Raw genomic sequence first — 18,718 nt, 5'->3', positions numbered from 1 at the left:
AAAAACCTTGGAAATGCTTTCAGAAGTGCACATAACACCCATTATAAAATCTGCAAAAATGGGCACCACAAGCACTCTGCAACTTCAAATATATATTAGTCTGCTATATAAAAGTTGCAAAGGTTTCCTAGCTTAAGCTATAATTCATTTATTCATATATTCTAAAATTGTGTGTGCCCAAAATGCTGATTCTGGCTGGGAACATGGTGGTGAACTTCTTGCCTGCTTAACCATGAGTTCACAAATTTTCCTGCACTCTGGTTTGGGTTAAAAATAAACTGTATAGCATGCTTTTGCTTTGCCTCATCTAACCTCAGTCGTGAAGAGTTAAGGAAGCGTGCATCTTGACTTTGTTCCTGAGCCTATTGGGATATATTTCAATAGATAAGCAATGTTAGCTACACATGGAAAATTCAAATAACCAAACTGTATCATCCTCTAGAAATAACAATTACACAGTATGAATGTGATGTGTTTCTACTTGTTAATTTTTACTGGTTATTCACTCAGTGCAATACATTTAACAATGAAATTTTTGCTTTTGTATCACTGCTTTTGTGAGTGCAGTGAGGACACACTTTTGATGACGAGACGACAATGCATGCATGCATGCATGCACTCCAGCAGTCTTTCATTATCAATATTGACTGAGATTTGCTATGGTGGCTCTGTGGCTATGGCATTCTGCTGGTGAGCACGAAGGTGCTGGTTCGTTTCCTGGTTGTGGCCGCCACAGTTTGATGGGGGCAAGGCAAAATGCAAAAACACTTTTGGATTTCGATTTACATGCATAATAAATAACTCCCAATGGTAAAAAATAATCTATACTTTCTTTTCCTTGTCTCTTGATTGCCACAGGATTGCTTTGGGACATTAAATCCCATGAATCAATCAGTTGACTGAGCTTGTTCGTGGTTTATGCACCATTGAAAGCAACTACAGATTTGGAGCGTATGTGAACTTTGTGCATGTGTCTTGGTCTTAGACTTCTTTTGTGTGGGGCTTGGTCCTACGTCTTCTGGTCTCTCAGAAACCTTTTGGGCTTGCTTTCTTATTGGGTATTCTGGCGCCTCTTTACTGCAGGCCTTGGCATTGCGATCAGCTGATGGCCCAACTGCACTTACACAAGCTGAAGAACAACACTCAGTGCATCTCATTAAGGCACTTGGAGCCTTGCTGCCATTCCTTTTTGTTCGTGTTGTCGAAACTGGCCCCTACATGAGCCGCTTGAACCTCACAGACAGCTCCTTGAAGAGTTTGTTAGAAGGTGGGTTGCCAAGTTCAGTTAAAATAAGGAAATTTTTCTGCCTTCAGAACAACTGATCAAATAGCTGAATACTTGATTTTAATATTTTCGGACACCTTGCTTAAACACATATCATAATGTAAATGCTCTGCTGGCCACAAGTGGCTTACTAATGGTTGTGTGTATGTACTTCAGTAACAAACCTTGGTTTGTTACTGTAACAGTAACAAACCGGTAACACTTTGGTTTGAACAAGGTTTGATAACAGCCTATTCAGTCATTCTTCATGCAAAGTTTAGTGTCTGTGGGTGAATTACAACTTTTGCAGCAAATTAATAATGCAAGGGCTTAAAATCTACAACCTTTATCCACTATGTTTCCCAGTGGCCTGGGACAACTATAAGTGAAAATTCACACCATTAACTAACAGGCAAAAGAAGTAGAAAATAGGATGAATAATATTACAGTGAAACCATGTTAATACGTACCCACTTAAAGCATACTAACCGTTAAAATATAGTTATGATGAATCACCTACCCTGACTCCATAGCATGTAATGTATTGGCTGACTGCTTAGGCTGTAGAGGCTTGTTGTACACTTACCGGTAAGTCCGTACAATGATCACTTGCTGTGTTGAAGAGGTTAACTTTTGCCACCTAGACTAGCAGTGTGGCTAACGCCACACCGTGCCACAAGAGATCTGCCCCCTGTTCGGAAAGTGCAGGCATGGTTTTGGTTATGCCTATATGGATGAGCAGTGGAAATGCATGCAAGTGTGGTGGCTGCCTCAGTTATTCATGCATAGGTTGGAATTGTTAAACGGGAAGCCTTTTTGTAGAGGTGGGTGAATATGAACTTTTTCGAATACGAATACAGTAGAACCCCGCTGAATACAGTAGAATCCCGCTGTTACGTTCCTGGGTGCTGCGTTTTCCCGGCTGTTACGTCGGCACAGCTCCCATAAGATCCAATTTACTGGTAACCCCGCTGTTGCGTCGCAACTCTGGGACCATTCCTGCATCATGTGTTGAGAACTGCCACCCCGCGTTGGCCCAGGCGGCCATGTTGACTTTTCCATGTCGCTTGGCTTGGTGGCTTGACGATGGGATTGCCCGCCCAAAGTGCCGGGGGCGACACCTATGACGTATTTTAGGTTTCCGCCAGCAAAAGCATGGCCTTTGAGATCCGTATTTGCTATCTAAGGATGGTATCTATGACACGTTGGGGCCCTAAAATTGGTTTTGGCGCTTAGATGTTCCGCATAAACATCAAAACTGAGAGCTAAGCGAGCTGGTGTGATTCCATCTGAAAAAAAATAGCGCAAGAAAGGCATGAATGAGGAAGAAACGACAAACATGGGTGCTGTGTTTTTTGTTTCTTGCTCGCCCACGTTTTTTTTGCGCTAGTTTTTTGTTAAAGAGGTTCCGTATAAAGTCCAAGGGCGATAACATTGTCGCCGCACACCGTAAGCTGTATGTGCGAGTGAAAGCTTGCGAGGGGAGCCGATGACCGCGGCTAAATCTCGCGCGCATAAGAAGGAAAAGCGGGGAGGAAGCACGCCTTCTTCCATTGCGCTCGAGGCACCAGGGAGAGGGGGAGGTAGGGGTAGCAGGCGGCGTTGTACTCTGGCATCAACTGCGTACTGTGCGGCGGCGCGCGGTCGTGCGGGCCGTATCTTGAAAGCAATTTGCGTTAGGTGCAGAGTCTAGGCAGTGTAGGTGCGTTGGCGGCTCGCAGCTCTGTGCGTGCTGTGTTCTCGGCGCTCATTTTGCCTTGAAGCGATAGACAGCACAAAGGTCACATCGCTCGCTGCTGTTGCCGCACTTCCTCACGCCAGTGTTTCGACGGCGAGTCTCCGCGCTCATCGAGTGTGATGTGTTCATGTTAGCCTGTGTGCGCTGACCCTGTGCTTGTTAATATAGTAAATAAGTTTATACGGACGATAAAACTACTATCCTTACTTTGTATAGCTGTCTACTAATTTGCTATCGCAATCGATGCTTCGGCTTTCGGGCGAAACTGTGACTTTTTTTCAAATGTATGAATTAAACTAAATTAATGTGCAGTTCACCACTACTCTCATTTAAAAATTTTTCCAATTTCTCGGCTCTTGCGTTTCCCGGCTCTTACGTTGTTTTTTTTATGGTCCCGGAAAAACGTATGAGCGGGGTTCTACTTTAGTAAGTATCGAATCGAATATTGAATAGTCAGATGCAGACGCATATATTTACAGCAGGAATATTCTATTTTGGTACATAATGTTAGGCAACCACGCCTGTGCTGACTCGTGAAAGAAAGACAGCTAACTATCAGAGACAAAGGATCAGTTTTAAACACAAGTTCAGTAATTATCAGTAAAAATAGTGTACGAATAGCCTTTCTATAGCTTTAAAAGCCTGAAAACCTTGTTGCAAGCAAGCTTTCTAAGAAATAATGGTTGCTATAGGACTAGCTTTCCAAAAATACTAAATAAATGGTAGCAAAAAAAAATTATCTAAAGTTGTGAATAAAGGAGAAAAAAAAAAGCTGTTGAAGGACTTGCATGCTGTAGACACACAACAGGGCCTGTTGCAAGGTAAACATCACTGGTTGTACCGCAAAAGATAAAGCTGTTACATCACTAGACTGCCAGGAACACTAAATGACAGACTACAGAAGAACCTTGTTTATACGATCCCGTTTCAGATGATTTCCCTTTGCCAACGTTCACACTCAAGAACAGAAAAAATGACCAAATACAGTTACACTTCATTTTTACCAGTTGATACTGACACGTGTGGGAATCCTCGGGTCCCATAACCGCCGCACGGGCAGCGAACGTTGCGTCAGACGCATGCGCGCCAGGGAGAGTTGGGAAAGGGGAAACTTTCCTTCCGCGGGCGGCGCACGGGAATCACAATCACAATCACCGGGTGGGTCACGTGAGATCCCGCTGATATCGCCCGGGTCTCTTTGGTCTCCAGCAAGCGGCGACGGCGGAAGTCTCTGCCGCTGCTCCCGTATTCCCGCACGTGGTTAGTCAACCGCGTTCTTGCCGCGGCAAACGCCGCGACCCCCCCCCCTGTATTTCCCCAGTTGGTAAGTCGGAAGCTCTTCTTTACCTAGTGTATTATTCTCTTCGAGGGAACCCTCAGCGATGTCAACTATAGCTTGCTGGCCTGCTCGAAGTGTTAGTTGCAGTCGTTTTAAATGCTTTCCGAGTGTACATGTGGTTGTCGTCTATTGTTTCCTCGAGCTTGTACCGGACCGCGGTTGATGCGCAGGCATGCGCCAACCGCGGGGCTCGGTGTGTCGAGGCAGAGGGCCGTTCGCATCCCCCCTTATCCCGACATTTTGGCGTTCTCAACGTGGGGCAAGCTCTTGGAAAACGGGACGACGATAGTTTCGGATGCGAGGAAGCCTGAAGGCTTTGTCCGGACCAGCGTTAGGCCTCAACCGAAGGCGTGATTGCTAGCTAGATTGGGCATGGGCTTTCTTGAGTGCGAGTTAATGCTGCGCTAGTGTCACCGAACTCATGTAGACGCTGAGATTTGCAGCGAGTTTTCTCCTAAGAGTACGCCCGAAGCGAGTGAGTGCAGCAGCCGACACGGTGGTCGATTTTCCCTGTACATATGTAAATAGCCTCCTTTCTGTATCTTTGGCTCTGGGAGCTGGGCGCCGGAAATGCTGGCTAGGACGTCAGCGGGGCGCAGTCCTAGGAGTCTGCTCGGAAGCTGTGTGTTGAGCAGCGAGCGGGGACCACTTAGCTAGGCCTGCATCTCCTCGTGGCGGCTCACTGGAACCCTTTATGGGTCTTTTGTGGCATTGGTATCCGTCATGGACGCGATTAGGCCTAAGGCTCTGCGGAGCTGCCGATCGCGTGTTCGAAGACGACCATGCCGTGACATTTAGCGGGTGCAACCGGATTCGCTAGTTCTACTATACTCGCCCGAGCGGAGAAACCTCGTTTGAAACAGAAAGCTTATTTTGTTCAGATGAACTCAATATTTTGCGGGCGGAATAACGGAAATCTCGGGGGACCTTAGAGCGCTTTGTTTATACGAGCATCGCCCACTTTCACGCTGGATCGGACCGGAAAAATTCGGTTGAAGCGTATAACTTCATTCAAACGAACTGGGTTGTTTTGTTTTTTTTCTCGTTGCCGCATAAAGCTATGCGGTAGACGGGTGGTTCAGCATCGTGTCAGACGGTCGACGCTGCAGCGGCCTCTACTGCCTTAATTCCAAGTGTTTGTGGAGTGCATTTGAGCAACTTTGCAGAACGAGTGAAGCCGCCTCGACTTGCTATTGCTGCCATGGTCCACGTCCCTGCCTGCTGTCTCGGCCCCTCCCTGTTCGCGGCCCGATGCAGCAGCACATGGCAGCCACGAGGAGGGAGGCCTACCATCGTACTCCCACGATGGTGCGTCGGTGCGAGGTTCATCGTGCCGGCGTGCACGCCGCTTCGAGAAAGTCCTGACCCGCTGTTCCCGGGTGGACATTGCGGCGCCCATCTTGAGGGCAAGCCATCTTCAGCCCCCGTCATCGTCAACCACTGTGACAGCTGCCACATGTGGGCGGCCGCCACACAGGACTGTGCTGCCTATCAACGTGGATTCTGCCATTTCCTGCCGGAGTTTATCATCGCAACTGCCCGGATACTCTGTCAATGCCGTCGTTCCAGTGATTTCTCCGCCGTAGGGCAATATTTAAGGGTGGAGGGATGTGGGAATCCTCGGGTCCCATAACCGCCGCACGGGCAGCGAATGTCGCGTCAGGCGCATGCACGCCAGGGAGAGTTGGGAGAGGGGAAACTTTCCTTCTGCGGGCGGCGCACGGGAATCGCAAGCGCTATCAGCGCCACCGGGTGGGTCACGTGAGATCCCGCTGATATCGCCCGGGTCTCTTTGGTCTCCAGCAAGCGGCGACGGCGGAAGTCTCTGCCGCTGCTCCCGTATTCCCGCACGTGGTTAGTCAACCGCGTTCTTGCCGCGGCATACGCCGCGGCCCCCCCCCCCCCCCTCCCCTCTGTATTTCCCCAGTTGGTGAGTCGGAAGCCCTTCTTTACCTAGTGTATTATTCTCTTCGAGGGAACCCTCAGCGATGTCAGCTATAGCTAGCTGGCCTGCTCAAAGTGTTAGTTGCAGTCGTAATAAATTTTTTCCGAGTGTACACGTGGTTGTCGTCTATTGTTTCCTCGAGCTTGTACCGGACCGCGGGGCTCGGTGTGTCAAGGCAGAGGGCCGTTGGCATCCCCCCTTATCCCTACACACGTGTACTTATTTATCCTTTTCTCAGAGACTGCATTTCACCTGCTACAACTTCAAGTTATCGCTCAGCACAAGACATGCCTGCATGACTGAAACTCTTACTCAAAGATTATCGTTAGTTCTATCTGTTGTGTGTGTACTCACTGAACATTGTGCAATGAGATTGTATGTGCGACACAAATTCTGTAGTATTTTCTGGAAGGCATGCGGGCACCAGCGATTATCCTGGAACCTTCAACGAGTCATGTATAAAAGCTGATGTTTTCGACCCGCAGATTAGATTGTTGCTTGTTTTTTCTGGGCACAGGTTCTCTCAATAAAGAGTTACTTTTGTGATTCATAGTTTTCACTGCTGTGTTATTCACTATCGCTACATGACATCTGGTGGAGGTGCTTTGTGTTAATGTACCAGACACCCCCCGAAAGCAGCAATCCAAGATCGAACCACGAAGATAACACCAACACAGACCAGGGAGCTAGCCGCAGGCTGCAAGGATTTCTACCGGTGTATGGCCCTCTTCCCAAGACAACCATTGAATTCAAGGCCGAGTCAGCAACCACAATGGCAGCCTCAGTGCCGCCATCGTGCTGCAACAGCGAAGGGAGCCACCGACCTTCCGCAGATCATCATTTGAAAACCCAGAAAACTGGCCGGAAACATATGAAAGGGTTGCTACATTCAACAACTGGAACTCCAACGACAAGCTGCGACATGTGTACTTCTCCGTGGAGTACGCTACTAGGACGTAGTTTGAGAATCGTGAGTCTACCCTGACAACATGGGACCATTTCCTCAGCACCTTCTTGAACACCTTCACAGTGCGTCCTATGTTAAGAGAGGGCGGAAGCAACATCGGAATCCCGTGTGCAGCTCCCAAACGAGAACATTGCAATCTATGCAGAAGAGATGACCCACCTGTTCTGCCACGCCAACCCGAACCTGTCTGAGGACAAGAAAGTTGTCTACCTCTTGCGTGGTGTGAAGCAAGAGCTTTTCGCCGGAATGGTTCACAATCCACCCACCATCGCAGAATTTTTAACGGAAGCCACGGGCATCGAGAAGATGCTGGAAATGCGCGCTCGCCAATATAACCACCAAGTGCTTTCACCGAAAAGCGAAATCCAAGCACTACGCTCCGACGAGCTCCAGAGAGACCATCAGAGTCGTACGTGAAGAACTGCAGAGGATGTTCCCTTCAACACAACCTAAAGTAGCCTCAATTGCTGACTCAGCATCGTCTAAGAGGATTTCCAGCAGTCCCTTGGAGTCCCTGAATCACCGCAGCCTCAGCTCAAAGCGATCACCTACGCTGCCGTAGCCCACTGTCATGTTCCGCCTTCGTGCCCACACCAGGGCCTGGTAACGCCGCATTTCCATCATCCACCGCCGCTGCCGCCAGCACGCACTTGTCCTTTGCATCATTCCAAGGAAGACTGACGTTTGGCGCGCCCCCAACCACTGTCCGCTCTGCTATCACTGCAGCGAAGTGGGCCACGTGTACTGCTGGTGCCCATGCTGTGAGATGGGACTACGAGGGTTCGCCGTCAACACACCATGCACACAGTAAGGTTAACGGCCTCGTGATATCGCCGACTACATTGCTGCAACACACTGGAGTCCCTGACGTCCTTCCCGTTCACCATCACCAGGACACTACCTTTTGCTGCAGCGGCGACAGTGCACTGGCCCAACCAGGGGCCGGTCAGTTAGCCCATATCCGGAAAACTAAAAGCAGCAACTTATGGAGGTGCAGTTGCTGTTCATTGAAATGCCGAAACTTCTCCGTTGCCAACGATGACGCTTCAACATCCTGCTCAATGACGCAGCAACAACATATCGCAACCAAAACGAAGCCTTGAAGCCACCACTACGCCGCCTACAGAAGACCTGATGACGAAACGTCACAACGGGACAATGCGACGCAACCGTGATCCGATGCCGCGACCTAACCGTAACACAAGACGAAGAACCACCGACCTCGACATGCTTCTCGACGGCCACATGGTCCTTGCTCTTGTCGACCCAGGAACCGACTACTCTGTCGTGAGTAGATCCTTCATCACCAAGTTAAAGAAAGTTAAGATTGCATGGGAAGGCCTCTAAATCAGGACAGCTGGAGGACACCTGATAAAGCCGACTGAAAGCTGCACGTCAAGGGTTACAGTGCATAACCAGACTTACCCTGCGACGTTTGTTAGTTTGCCACAATGCTCACAGGACGTAATCCTCAGCATGAACTTGCCAAGCTAACACGGTGCAGCCATTGACTTAAAATGCAAGTCGGTAACCCTGTCCAGCAATCAAGTGATACCACCTAATAGACGTCTGAGTTGCCGTGCCTTGAACGTACTCGAAGATCAAGTCACTATTCCACCTCGCCCAAGCATGGTTATTTTGTGTCAGAATAGAAGACACGAGAGACATGGAAGGCATCATTGAGAGTTGCCAACAGGTGCTCGACCATGAAGTCAGCGTCGCAAGGTGAACCCCGCACTTGCGTGAAGAAAAAGCGTAGGAAATGGTGACCAAATTCAGTCGTGAATTTAAACACCTGAATAAGGGCACGAAGATTGCATGCATGGAAGAAGTTACAGCAGTCACCGATACGTTGGTCCTTTGGGATTCAGCCGAACCAACAACGATGATACATGTTGTTGAGTCAGCCTTCTATATTAATCCGCGTCTTCCAAGGCATAAGCAAGCACAACTCAAAGGTCTCCTCCAGCAATACAAGGACTGCTTCTCATCGTCTTCAAGAATTCGACAAACACCAGTTGCTAAGCATCGCATAATAACCGAAGAATGCGCTCCACCACTCCGCCAGAGCCCTTACCGAGTTTCGACACGAGAACATGAACCTATAAGACAACTAGTCGACGAAATGCTGCGCGATGACGTCATCCAGCCGTCGATATGCCCTCGGGCGTTTCCTGTTGTCTTGGTGAAGAAAAACAATGGAATTCTGTGTTTCTGTGTCGATTACCGTCGCCTGAAGGATATAAACTCCTTCCCGCGGATAGATGACGCGTTGGATCGGCTCTGCAATGCAAAGTATTTTACATCAATGGACCTCATGACGCGCTACTGGCAAATCGAAGTCAACGAGAGGATTGAGAGAAGACTGCCTTTGTCACGCCAGATAGCATCTATGCATTGAAGGTCATGCCATTTGGTCTTTGCTCGGTACCTGTAACTTTCCACCGTGTAAGGGACACGGTATTGACTGGCTTGAAATGGCAGACCTGTTTAGTCTACCCTGATGACGTCATCGTCTGTGCCTCAAACTTTGATGATCACCTTAAGCGTCTTGTAACAGTACTAGAGGCCATCAAGTCATCTGGGCTGACTGTGAAGCTGGAGAAATAACACTTCTCTTCTGTTCCTGGGATACGTCAGGAGACTTCCCTGATGCACAGAAAACAGCTGCCTTTGCAAACTTTCCGCAGCCCTTCGACAGGAAGTCAGTGCGTATACACTCGCGAGGATTCAGGAGAAGTATTACTGCCCACGCCTGAATGCCGACGTCACTTATTATGTCGATGTGCCAAGACTACCAGCGACGCAAAACACCACCGACAGGGTCAGCGGTATTGCTACAGCCAATCGAGCCTCCTTGCCGACCATTTCAGCAGATCGGTATGGATTTATTGCGGCCCTTTCCAATGTCAATATCTGGAAATAAGTGGATCATCATGGCCACTGACTACCTTACCTACTACGTGAAAATGAAAGCCCTGCCCAAAGGTAGTGCGGCCGAAGTAGCAAAATTATTCGTCGAGAACATCCTGCTCGAACATGGTGCGCCAGAAGTCCTCATAACCAACAGAGGAACGGTTTTTACAGCTGATCTTACTCAAGCCATCCTGCAGTATAGCCAGACAAGTTACCAGAAGACAACCGCCTACCACCCGCAGATGAATGGTCTAACAGAACGCCTGAACAAAACGCACACCGCCATGTTAGCGATGTAGGTCGACACCGAACACAAGATGTGGGATGCCGTCCTTCCATACATAACCTTTGCTTACAACACAGCAATGCAAGAAACAACACAGATCACGCCGGTCAAGCTGGTTTACGGAAGAAACTGACAAAGAGAATGTCGATGTTGCCGCCTATTTGTAGCGCGCTGAAGAAGCACGACAACTCACCCGCCTGCACATCAAGAACCGGCAAAGGATGAACAGCCGACAGTAAAATCCTCGGCAGCGCTATGTAGAATACCAGCCCAGCAACTGTGTTTGGGTTTGGACCCCGATGTGCCGACGAGGACTTAGTTTGAAACATTTGTGACACTATTTCGGACTCTACAAGATCATGCGATGTCTTGGTGCACTGGACTATGAGGTCGTGCCAGACGGCATTATGCAAACACTGCGGCGCCAGTTGTGACCTGAAGTAGTTCATGTGCATTTTAAGCCCATCTACCAGCACTAACGAATCCCCGGGCTTTGTTTCTTTGTCTTCTTCACGTAGCTGTTTCACAGTGCTTGGGGTATAGTGCCATTGAAAGCGTACCGCATGCATTTAATAGGCGATAACCCAAACATGCTGCCGTTCTCTGCTGCTGGTGGTGTGAAGTGAGCGTCATGTTTTGCTCTGATGGCATTGTAGGCATCATATTCCGGCATTGCTCACCTAGGCGAAAGTATGGCTTTCAAGATTGGCTTTCATTACTCTGAGGGAGCTGTCACAGGCGGGAGCTCGATTTCATTTCGGTTTCCCGTCGCTGTCTTAAAGCACTATGCAATAGGAAAACGCCAAAGTGCATCTCTGGTCACTCGGGCCCCAGCAGCTCGAGGCGCGTCGGGGTCTCGTGCTGCAACTATTCCCGCTGAGTGGGCACGTCAAAACTTCCTGCCAAAATTCCCCGCTTGGAAGAACTCCTGACCCAGGCCGTATACGAGGAGCGCAAAGTAAGCTTGCTGAAGCCGCAAGAACGACAATACGCGTCTCGGACTGCTAGGGCCCCATCATTTCGGCGTGTGTCAGTGTCTCATGCTGCTACGATTCACGCAGCACTTTGCGTTACGTAGATGATAATTACAGCTGAGTCCGTCAAATTTTTTTGTGACTTTGCATTGTACGTTTTCTCAGTACTACATTTTTTCTCTCGTTTCTTTCCAGAACGTATGAATGAGGTTCTACTGTATTATTGACTCCCCGTTAGCTGTAGCTGTAGCTTCTTTTGTCACTCTTGTGGCATCATTACATTTCTGCATCTTCAAACGGGGTAAACATCTGCTTAGACTACAATGTAAGGATAGGAGACCCTCTCCACCTTTCTGGACTGCAAAGTTGGGCTCATGCAGCCACATATTCTACAATCAGCTTGTCTGTCATATTCTTTTCATACAGCTAGACAGATGTACGTCGTAAGCATCACACTTGCAGTAATCAACAAAGCAGCTCTTCTGCTTGCTACCACACATATTCTTTTCTCTTTTGACTGGACTCATCGGTAAGACACCTTATTGTAGAATAAAAATCCAATGACAGTAAATTATGCAGTGTTAGAGCAGGGTGATATTCTTGGTTTTACGCTGATCTTCAGCACATCGTACTATTTATTTAATTTATTTTTTTAAATTTATTTATTGAGGCACATACAGGACGTCAGAATTTTTTTTTTTCTCAACTTCCTCTGAATGAAAATTCTTAAAATTAGCATGTGCTGAGTAATGGCATCCCTCATGGCATCACCAAGTTTTGTGTAAAAAATATTGACAACTATTGCAATTCTAAGCTTTTATATCTATCTGTCTTTGTACTGCGGTCAAGGAACATTTAAAAAAATAACTCATTCAATTAAAGCATTGAGACTTTTGTCAATCATTGTACACAATGAGCGCTTTTGACTGAACTAAAACAATAACATTCATGTTGCAATTGCTTCAAAATAAAATTTTCACCATTGACATCCCAATATGAGGGCAGTTTCCCAATGGGAAGTTTTTACTTAAAAAAAAAAAATCTTTTTGAGGTAACAATTGGTTTAGTTCAGTACATGCATTAGACACATTACAGCAATTAAGCAAAATCTCAAAATTAATACGATGTTTACTATGGCGTTCATTCTACTTATGTAGAAATTGTGACATGGTACTAGTTATTCATGTTTCATGGACGAGCACAGCTTGTTTTTGCCGAGCTGTCCCAAAACCATTTTCTACGAGTGTAGCTCGTCCGCTCGAGATAATATCTCCTCTTGAGCGTTTTGAACGAGACACACTTGTTTGCGGGCTAGTTGGTGTGTCGCTTCGAAAATGACAGCACTGGGCAAGTAATTTCTGTTTTTTTTTTTTTTTTTTTTTTTTTCAATTGCCATTTCACATTTCTTTGGGGGGAAACTCGTGTTTTAAGAAATGGTGTCCGGTGGAGGCGACACATGTGTTTCTGGTCCATCGTCACGGAAAAGAAGCATTTCACCATTGTCCAGCTCTTTAAACGATAGTGATTCAGAAAACGAAGTTTACTTCTTTTCTGGAAACAAGCAATAGCGATGACTTCGAAATTAGTAGTTCATCAGGTGAAGATGACTGCTCAGAAGACACTATTGCGAGTGCACGTCATTGGCGGCGCATCGATGTGAAGGACCTTCCCACGAAGGCTCCTCGGTTTCCGTTTTTGGGTGTCCTTGGTAAGGCGTTCAATATAACATTGCCTGATGACTTGATAAAACTTTCCGAACAGCGCTCTTCCTCCATTTTTTATTGTTGATTACCAGCAAGTAGCTTGCCTCCTTTATCATGAGCAATAATAAACTTTAATACACTAATTTGACTTACTATGTGCGTGAATTTTTTTTTCAACACGGATAACTTGCTTTTTAGAAGAAAAATATTCAATATCGAATTTTCTTTTAAATATGCAGCTTGGGCACAGAAATTGTCAAAATAATAAAACGGTTAAGGGGTAAAGTTTGCATCATCAGTTTCACTTGCCTTGCAAATTCTTAGAAAACTCTTAAGTGTAAACACAAAATCATCAAACAAGAAACTGAAGTAGTTTGAAAAGCCGAGCATAGAAAAACAGCTTCTGTAGCTTCCCACTTTTCGGTTTTGGTGAGCCCCACCAGCCTTCACCGAGCTCTGAGACTATTCCTGCAATGTGTTGCGGATTGCTCCTGTCAGGACAAAGCAAGTAATCTCAAGGGAGGTGCCATGGGCCTAAAAATTGTACAGTGGTGTGTCTTGCGCATCACTGCTGAAGGTTGCTATAGTGCAGATGTGATGTGGTGGCTTCAGTAAATGCCAAGTCCAGTATAAATTTTTTCTTCTGAAATGAGAAACTATGCAAGCGAAGGTGGAAGAGGGGTTTTGGCTGAATTTGTTTTGCTGCTAAGGAACCTTTGTGAAGCGCCTTTCTTCTTCATTTTTCACTTACCTGTCAGTCACGTGAACTTGTGAGAGCAGGGACTGGCTGGTTGAAGAGGAGGAGGTCATGTTATGTACTAGTGCAGTCTATCGTTGCATCTCTCATGACCGCTTAGATAAAGCCACATATTTTATAACTCTGCGTAGTAGCCCACTTCCTAATACTGCTTGCAAATCTCCTAGGTTCTGCGGAGCATAATTTGACTCAAGACTCCTGGTAGGGTAATACTCCACAACAAGGAAGCAGGGACACAACTTTCTGCCCTAGACATAAAATTCTGGACGTCTTGAAAATTATCTGTACATCTGTGTATTCTGGAAAGAACCTGTAGATATATGTGTCGTATATGTGTCGTACAAGCCACCTGCATAATCTTAAACTAGGGTAAAGCAGAAAACTTTAATGTGGGTCTTTTTTTTCTGGTAGAAACTAAAGTGTTAACCCTTTCCCTACCGAGATTTTTGGCCAAAAATAATACAAAAATACCAATTTTTTTATTTGCCTAATTAATTCTATGTATCTTGAAACAACCAAAATATATCCCTAAAGACACTTTATTTGTAAGATACACACAAAATATTTTTTTGAAAATATGGAGAAAGGGTTGGGGGCTTCACTGTACTGCGCAGCAGAGATTGTCCAATTTTCTGTAGTAATACCGCGCACAGTTTCCATCCTGTGTCTTGGGTACCTTTATGGCAGGCGTGGCCGTGAAAACAAACCTAGGAGGCGGCGATGGGGAGTTCTTTACATCTATCGGCGTCCACTGCCGACACGTCGAGACGTTGTTGTCATCAGAATCCGATGATTACGAGAAGATATGCTGCTCAGTATCCTCACTGACACTCTCGTAGAAGAACCAAACTTCTTTTTCACTGCCCGAGTCCGACAAAACATCCGCAAACAAAATTTTTTTTTTTATTTGCGGAGTGGCGCCATTGCAGGCACGTGCACCCACAGAGGAGGATGCCATTTTTACAACCCAGTTGCCAGCATCGAAACGTTTTTCGGTCAAGGTGCAAGCTTTGAGTGCGTTTTTATTTTTGTACCGCGCCATGTGTTAAAGCCAAAAAGAACTAAGCATCACTCATCAGGCTAGCTTGAAGGCAGCAGTGCGTAAGCACTTGTTTCAGCATGGACAACCACAGCTTGTCTTCAGTGGGAGCGGTACAAACTGTGTGTACTAGCTCAGCTCATCTACGGTAGGGAAAGGGTTAAAGTTACTGGTCACATGTTGTGTGCACATGTCACAGTTTCAAAATTCTTAATTTTTCAGATAAATGGATCATCTATTTAAAACCGCGGAACTCTACCTGGGAATGAAAGGAACAGTTTCTTTTAATGATGCCAACTGTTGTCAATATGCAGCAATTTTCTTTTACACAGTTATTTGGGCATTTAATGGCGTAATAAATAATCTTTATAATCAAGACCAAGTGGGACATGATGTCTCAGTAAAAAAGAGATGGATTGCCTGGAATAAACATAATAAATAAATGGACTGATGCAGGCCAGAGTGAGAAATGTGAAAGCGTGTTGAATTGGACTGGTTGGTGCATTACAGAGCTTGAATGTAAAAACACGATGATGAGAGAGGAGGCAAACTTAGCTTCATGTCATCTTTTCGTCATCGTCCCCTTTTTAGCACTTTTACCCTCAAGAGACGTCAGTTTCAGTTTATTATTATTATTATTATTATTATTATTATTACATCATATTTAATTACAGCATATAAAATATACAGACGAGGGTCCCAAAGTACAAGACTGCAACGGGACCCTCTGACATCTGAGCTGCTTGCTGTTGACTGTTCCGTGCATCAGTCATATGTTGCAGATTTCAGCGTGTCATATTAGGACTTAAAATGTATACATTAAATTACTATTTTTAATATTTTAGCAAATGGCCTAGACTGAAATTTTGTGTCACAAACATCTCACACTATTGCAGTTTGCAGGGCCAGTTGTCTCAATTGTTTATTCCTCTACTAACATGGCTATCTTGCAACATTTAGAGTCTACCAATTATTCTGAAATTTTAGCATCAAATGAAATGGTGCAATTCTGACAAACTAAGCAATACAGTATAGACCACTTATAACGTAACCGCTATAAAAGACCGGATATAATACGGTCTTTTCAGACTCCTGTTAATTTTCCCATAGCAGTCTTTGTATACGCGTATCGCTTATAGTGCAGTTGCGGGACAGGAAATACCGGTTACAGTGCGGCTGCCTGGAAGTTCGGCAGTCAACCTAGACGGCAAACGCTCCCCTCGAGCCACAAATACCGTATTTACCCGATTCTAACGCGCACTTTTTTTCCGATAAAACAGGTCCAAAAATTGCGTGCGCGTTAGAATCGAGTACGACCCTAAATCTGCGTTACCATATAGCCATTGGCATTTCAAAATGCCTGCCTCGCATGCGCGTCGAGCCTAGCTACTCTCGAGCCTAGCTACCATAGCTACCTCCATGTGCTGCAGTACACGTGCTTAGGCAGTAGTCTACCGTCTGTCTTCACGTTCTTTGCGTCTGCTCCATCAGCATGAAGTACCGAGTTCATCATGATGCCGCATTTAAAAGGAAAGTGATCATGTGCACGGAGACAGACTGAAATCGGGCCGCATCACGGGCGTTCGGAGAATCCGAAACTTGCGTTCGGGACTGGCGCAAACAGAAGGAGAGGATTTTCGCCAGCAAAGCAATGCGGAACGGTGTCAGTGGACCGAAGCAGGACGTAATCTGCGATGATCCACTTCGGCGATACGATCGCCTTGGCCCTATCTTGAAAGCAATCTGCGACGGGGAAAGTCCGCCGCGCACCGTGTTTTTGCCGCTTATAGGTCACATGCATGATAGCACAAAGGTCAATTTGCTCGCCGCGCTTCGTCACTCGAGCGTTTTGACAGTTCGTTTCCGCGGTCAACAAGGGAGATGGGTTCATGTTTGCTTGCGCGTGCATGCCACCGTGCTTGTTAATTTATTTATTAAGCGAATACTGAACATAGAGCACGGTGACAGTGACGGCAGAAATGCGCCTGGATTGTCCATTATCGCAATAAAATAGTTGTTTTGGTTATAGTGCGGTACCGCTTATAGTGCGGATATTCGCGACTCCGGCGACTTACGTTATGAGCGGTCTGCACTGTATACTGGAATGCTGCACTGTCTGCCATGTTGTGTGGCTGAAGAATTGTGATTTATGTCACTTCTCATACAGATGATAGACTGCCACAACCACAAAGCCCGCTGTTTGACCCATTCAAAATCTCAAATTATACTTTAAGAATGCCAGCTGTGGTAGCAGCATTTGACGAGCACATTGGACAAGAATGGTATAAGACATGGCCAGCTTTTGACTGGCTCCTCAGCAAATTGTGAGTATATTTTTCTTTTGTGTGTGTGTGTGTATTTACTGCCCCAGAAGCAGTTTGCTTTAGAAAATTTTTAGTCTGATGCAGGAGGAGTGCATGCAAGTACATGAACGTTTTTTTATAATAAAAATGTATATTATGAATACAAGGCCCAGGGGTTATAGGAACATGGAAACTTGATCAGCAGTGGCCGAACAAGGGAAACCTTAGTCTGGAGCCAACATTTTGATAAGGGAACTTGTCTTCATCAGGAACTAAGAGAAGTCTCCTTGTTGAAACGTTGGCTTCAGGCTTTCCTTGTTCCCTTACATTAATATTTAGTATCACCCACAAAAAAAAAAGCATGTTACACCACATGGATTCGTGATGACAACTGCTGACTGGTCCATATTAATACAGTAGAAATAAAGTTTGAAAATGAAAGTCCCTGCAATCATTAAGTGGTTGACCCTGAAGACTCAGCTTGGCTAGGTATCCATTGGCACATGGTCGTGGTTGTGGCATTACAGAACAGTAAGCAACATTACTGTTATATCAGTGAAATTGGAAACAAAAAAAAATAATGGTAAGAAAGAAAGAAAAACACATGCTACTGACGGAAAAGATATCGTCAAGTAAGTTTTCTGTCGTCTGAACTGTGAGGTTGTAGCAAATGCTATAGTCATCATGAAAACGTTTTCTCAGATCATGGATAATACCAGAATATATGTTTCAGTATTTCGTGGCTCTAAATCTTAGCATCCTCTGAGATAATTTCCATTTTTATTTTCTCACCAGGATCAAAGCACTGAAAGCATCATGTAAAGTGCATGCAATTGTAGTCTAGGAATGGAGTGAAAAACTATCTACTTTCTGAGTCATGCTGAGAACTTGTTGGATAGCCCCTTGTATCAGCGTAAAAGAAGAGCTCGTAATTTGCAGTATAATTTGTCATTCATTCTTGTTGATTATCACTTATTATAGGACTACTTATGTGTACTGAAGTTTTGACATGTTCATCTTAACTTCATTGACCCTCTATGTCCCTTCCACCTTCTTGCTGTATGGCAGTTGTTAAAAGTTGTGCTTTGTATAACACTTCACGTTGTATTAATAGTGGCAATCGGCATGATTTCTTCTTCATATATAGCTTTCTAGTAAGTTTTGCACCTCAGAATATTGTTTCTACAACATTTCTTGTGATATAGTTCAGGAAGACGGCAGTGATTGCTACTCGCTTCTCCACATGTCAAATTGTACAGATTTCACTAGGGGTGGAATGCAGGAATGCTCGTGCACTTAGATTTAGGTCTACCCAGGTGGTCAAAATCGAAGAACTCCATATAGTCGAAATTTCCCAAGGGCCTTCCTCCTCTAAGGCATCTCTCGTAGCACCTGTGTTACTTTGGGACATCAGACTGACCAACCGATTGACCGAAATCTAGATAAATAAATAAATCAGATTGTACAACTACTCAGTATTTACTTTA

The 18,718-nt window shown here is 45.7% G+C and overlaps 1 protein-coding gene across 2 annotated transcripts in view; it reads left to right on the top strand.

Moving 5' to 3' along the window:
* The window catches only part of LOC119435911 (RAB11-binding protein RELCH homolog), a 141,747-nt gene that overhangs the window by 79,069 nt on the left and 43,960 nt on the right, over window positions 1-18,718 (top strand). For both annotated transcript variants that reach the window (XM_037702606.2, XM_049660884.1), the window contains exons 13-14: window positions 1,084-1,267; window positions 17,096-17,252. In XM_037702606.2, coding sequence (XP_037558534.2) covers window positions 1,084-1,267; window positions 17,096-17,252 — 341 coding nt within the window. The remainder of the gene's footprint in view (window positions 1-1,083; window positions 1,268-17,095; window positions 17,253-18,718) is intronic.

This window comes from Dermacentor silvarum, chromosome 1, assembly GCF_013339745.2.
Source record: "Dermacentor silvarum isolate Dsil-2018 chromosome 1, BIME_Dsil_1.4, whole genome shotgun sequence".
Classification (NCBI taxonomy): Eukaryota; Metazoa; Arthropoda; class Arachnida; order Ixodida; family Ixodidae; genus Dermacentor; species Dermacentor silvarum.
Note: the sequence above shows the minus strand (reverse complement) of the source record. Positions and strands in the feature narration are given on the sequence as shown.